Source organism: Otolemur garnettii, unplaced genomic scaffold, assembly GCF_000181295.1.
Source record: "Otolemur garnettii isolate 467f Iridium unplaced genomic scaffold, OtoGar3 scaffold00013, whole genome shotgun sequence".
Classification (NCBI taxonomy): domain Eukaryota; kingdom Metazoa; phylum Chordata; class Mammalia; order Primates; family Galagidae; genus Otolemur; species Otolemur garnettii.
Window position 1 is genome coordinate 13,869,756 of NW_003852408.1, and position 4,319 is coordinate 13,874,074.

Sequence of the window (4,319 nt, forward strand, 5' to 3'; positions counted from 1 at the left end):
ACACTTCCTTTACTAAAGATTTCTGTGTAGAATGTGATGATTTCTGGTAGTACTTTACCCACAATAGAACTTCTTTCAAAATTGGAGTTAGTTCTTTCAAACCCTGCCACTGCTTTCTCAAGTAAATTTATGTAGTATTCTAAATCCTTTGTTGTCATTTTGACATCTTCACCAGGAGTAGATTCCATCTCAGTAAACCACTTTCTTTGCTCACGTATGTAAAGCAACTTCTCATCTGTTTTATCAAGAGATTGCAGCAATTCAGTAACATCTTCAGGCTCAACTTCTAAGTATAGTTCTCTTGCTGTTTCTACCACATCTGTAGTTTGCTTCAAGCATTGATGTCTTGACCACTCAAAGTCATCTATGAGAATTGTTATCAACTTCTTCCAAACCCTGTTAAGATTGCTGTTTTTACACAGTCACCAATGTTCTTAATGACATTTAGAATATTGAATCCTTTCCAGAAGGTTTTTAATTGACTTTGCCCAGATCCATCAAAGGAGTCTTCTCTGTGGCAGTTATAGCCTAATGAAATTTATTTTTTAAATAAGAAGAGTTGAGGTGGCACCTGTGGCTCAAAGGAGTAGGGCGCCAGCCCCATATACTGGAGGTTGAGGGTTCAAACCTGGCCCCAGCCAAAAACTGCAACAACAAAAAAAATTTGAAGAGTTCAAAGTTGAAATCATTCCTTGATCTGTGGGCTGCAGAATGGCTGTTGTGTTAAACATTGAAAACATTAATCTCCTTGTGTGTCTCCATCAGAACTTTTTGGAGACTAGGTGCTTTTTCAATGAGCAATAGTATTTTGAAAGGAATCTTTTCTGCTGAGCACTAGGTCTCAACAGTAGGCTTAAAACATCAGTAAATGGGTGGCACTTGTAGCTCAGTGGGTAGGGCGCTGGCCACATATACCGAGGCTGGCAGTTTCAACCCAGCCTGGGCCTGCTAAAAAAACAATGACAATTGCAACAACAACAACAAAAAAAGCCAGGTGTTAGGGCTGGTGCCTGTAGTCTTAGCTACTTGGGAGGCTGAGACAAGAGAATCACTTAAGCTTAAGAATTTGAGGTTGCTGTGAACGGTGATGCCCTGGCACTCTACCAAGGGCCACAAAATAAAATTCTATCTCAATAACAAGCAAACAACAACAAAAAGCATTCAGTTAACATGTAAATGCTATAAACAGATATGCACAAGTTTTGTTTTTCCATTTATAGAGCATGGGTAGGCAGAGTAGATTTAGCTTTTTTTTTTTTTTTTAGGGACAGAGTCTTTTGTTGCCCTTGGTAGAGTGCCATGGCATCACAGATCACAGCAACCTCCAGCTCTTGCGCTTAGGCCATTCTCTTGTTTCAGCCTCCCAAGTAGCTGAGACTACAGGCATTTGCCACAACGCCTGGCTAGTTTTTGTTGCACTTTGGCCAGGGCCAGGTTTGAAACTGCCACTCTTGGTATATGGGGCTGGCGCCCTACTCACTGAGCCACAGGCCGCCTAGATTTAGCATAATTTTTAAGGGCCCTGGGATTTTTTACTATGGTAAATGAACATTGCCTTCAACTTGAAATCACCAGTTGCATTAGTTCCTAACACAAGTCAGCCTGTCCTTTGAAATTTTGAAGCCAGACATTGACTTCTTTTCTCTAGCTATGAAAATCTGACATAACATCTTCCACTATAAGGCTGCTTTGTCTGCATTGAAAATCTGTTTAATGTAACGCCCTTCATTTATTATCTTAGCTGGGTGTTCTGAGTAATTTGCTGTATCTTCTATATCAGCACTTGCTGTTTCATCATGCACTTTCTGTTATGGAGAAGGCTTCTTCCCTTAAATCTCACGAACTAGCCTCTGGTATCTTTACACTTTTCTTCTGCAACTTCCTTACTTCTCTTAGCCTTCACAAAATTAAACAGAGTTAGGTCCTTCCTTTGGATTGGGCTTTGGCTTAAGGGAATGCTATGGCCAGTTTGAAGTTCTACCTGGACCACTAAAACTTTCCTCACATCAGCAATAAAACTGGTTCGCTTTATTGTTCATATGTTCACTGAAGTAGCACTTTTATTTTCCTTTAAGAGCTTTACCTTTGCATTCATAAATTGGTTAACTGGTAGAAGAAGCCTAACTTTTGGCCTAAAGTGAGAGATATACAACTTATTCTTTTATTTGAACACTTAGAGGTCATTGTAGGGTTATTAATTATCCTAATTTCAATATTGTTGTGACTGAGGGAATAGGGCGCCCAGGAAGAGGGAGAGGGACGGGGAAGCAGTCAGAACACACGACATTTATCAGTTAATTTTGCTATCTTACTCAGGTGTGGTTTATGGTGCCCCAGAACAATTAACAAAGTAACATCAAAGATCACCAATCGCAGATCATTATAACAGATGCATTACCAAAATGTGACACAGAGACATGAAGTAAGCATATACTGTTGAAAAATGGCTGGGCACAGTGGCATGTGCTTATAGTCCCAGCTAGTCAGAAGACTGGGGTAGGAGGATTGCTTGAGTCCAGGAGTTCTGGTCTATAGTACAGTATATTGATTGGATGGTCCCACTGAGTTTGGCATTGATCTGGTGACCTTCAGGGAGCTGGAAACCACCAGGTTGCCTAAGGAGAAGTGAACTGGCCCAGGTCAGAAACAGAGGAGCTCAAAACTCTTATGCTGATCAATATTGAGATCAGGCCTGTGAATAGCCACTGCATTCCAGCCTTTTACCCCATCAAAAAAAAAAAAAGGAAAGAAAAGGAAAAAATGGCACTGATTGATTTGCTCAAACTGGAATTGTCACAGACTTTCAATTTGTAAAATTAGAATATCTGCGAAGCTCAATAAAGTAAAACAATGTATGGTTGTATTGCTTCAATTAAAAAAAGGGGAAAAAAGAAGTAGCCCAATGTATGATTTTATTATTGAATGAACATGAATGGTTGATTGAGGCATTAAGTTTTTCCTTTGTTCATTTTTTTTTTTTTTACTTAATTTCTATTAAATCATAAGTATATACATTTATGGGGTACAATGTGATGATTTGATATGCAATGTGTTCATTTGTTTTATAGGGCTTTTACCTTTGCAGTCATCATCTTTTTATGGTAGCAGAGCTGGATCCAAGGACTACTCGTCTGGTGTCACTAACTTAGACAGGTATACATTGGTTATGTACCTTGTGAAAGATTTATGAAGCTCTTGTTTTCAGAATATTGCATGATCAAATAGACTGTGCATTGTCCTGTATGTGTATATACCAATTTAAAATAACAAAATTGATGAGAATTATAGAATCATGGTATTTTAGGTAGAAAGTACTTTCTAAATGTTTTAGTTTGATCTCCCTCTTTTTTTTTTTTAATTTCTCATCAAATGAGTAAACTGAGGTCTAGGAAGATTTGTCCTGAGGCCATAGGTTGTGAATGTCAGTGCTGTCAGGTTCTAGACCAGTATATTTTTCACTAAGTGATGAAGATACTAACATCTCTCCCCTGAGACATTTTTATATTGCCTTTGTTGCCTGTATATTTGTTAAGAAAAATCATTAGCAAAGAAATTTTAAAAGTATATTCAAAAATCTAAATATTTTAAAAATTCTTTCATGTAGCTAATAAGCACGTGTGGTAGAAAATAAAAAAGATAATGGATGGATGCAATGAAACGGAGTTTCTCTTTCTCTGTTTCTCTTTCCTACTTCCTAGTTTTATTTTGGAAAATGAGACTCTGTTTCAAAAAAAAGGGCAAAGGATCTGAATAGACATTTCTCCAAAGAAAAATCCTGTATAAATAGCCAACTAGCATGTGAAGAGATACTTTCATCCTTTAGAGAATGCAAATTAATGAGATGCCACTCCATGTCCACTGGCTATCGTGTGTGTGTGTGTTTGTGTGTGTGTGTGTGTGTGTGTGTGTATACATATATATATACACATATAAAGGTGATAACAAATGTTGACAGGATGTGAAGAAATTGGAACCCTTGTACATTGCTGGTGGGAATTGAGAACATAAGGTGGTTCAGTGATTCCTGGAATAGTTAAATGGTTTCTCAAAAGTTAAACATAGAATTATCACATGACCCAGCAATTTTGCTCCTATATATATATGTATATGTCCAAAAGAATAGACTACAGATATTCAAATAAGTACTTATACATGGGCTCAGCGCCTGTGGCTCAAGTGGCTGAGGTGCCAGCCACATACCCCTAAGGTTGGCAGGTTCCAATCCAGCCCAGGCCTGCCAAACAACAATGATGGCTGAAACCAAAAAATAGCCAGGCGTTGTGGCAGGCGCCTGTGGTCCCAGCTACTTGGGAGGCTGA

General features: G+C 38.4%; 1 protein-coding gene across 2 annotated transcripts in view; it reads left to right on the forward strand.

The window, feature by feature from the left end:
* Positions 1-4,319, forward strand: part of USP37 (ubiquitin specific peptidase 37) — a 111,087-nt gene that overhangs the window by 45,205 nt on the left and 61,563 nt on the right. For both annotated transcript variants that reach the window (XM_012802259.2, XM_023510329.1), the window contains one exon: positions 3,069-3,153. In XM_012802259.2, the coding sequence (XP_012657713.1) occupies positions 3,069-3,153 (85 nt within the window). The remainder of the gene's footprint in view (positions 1-3,068; positions 3,154-4,319) is intronic.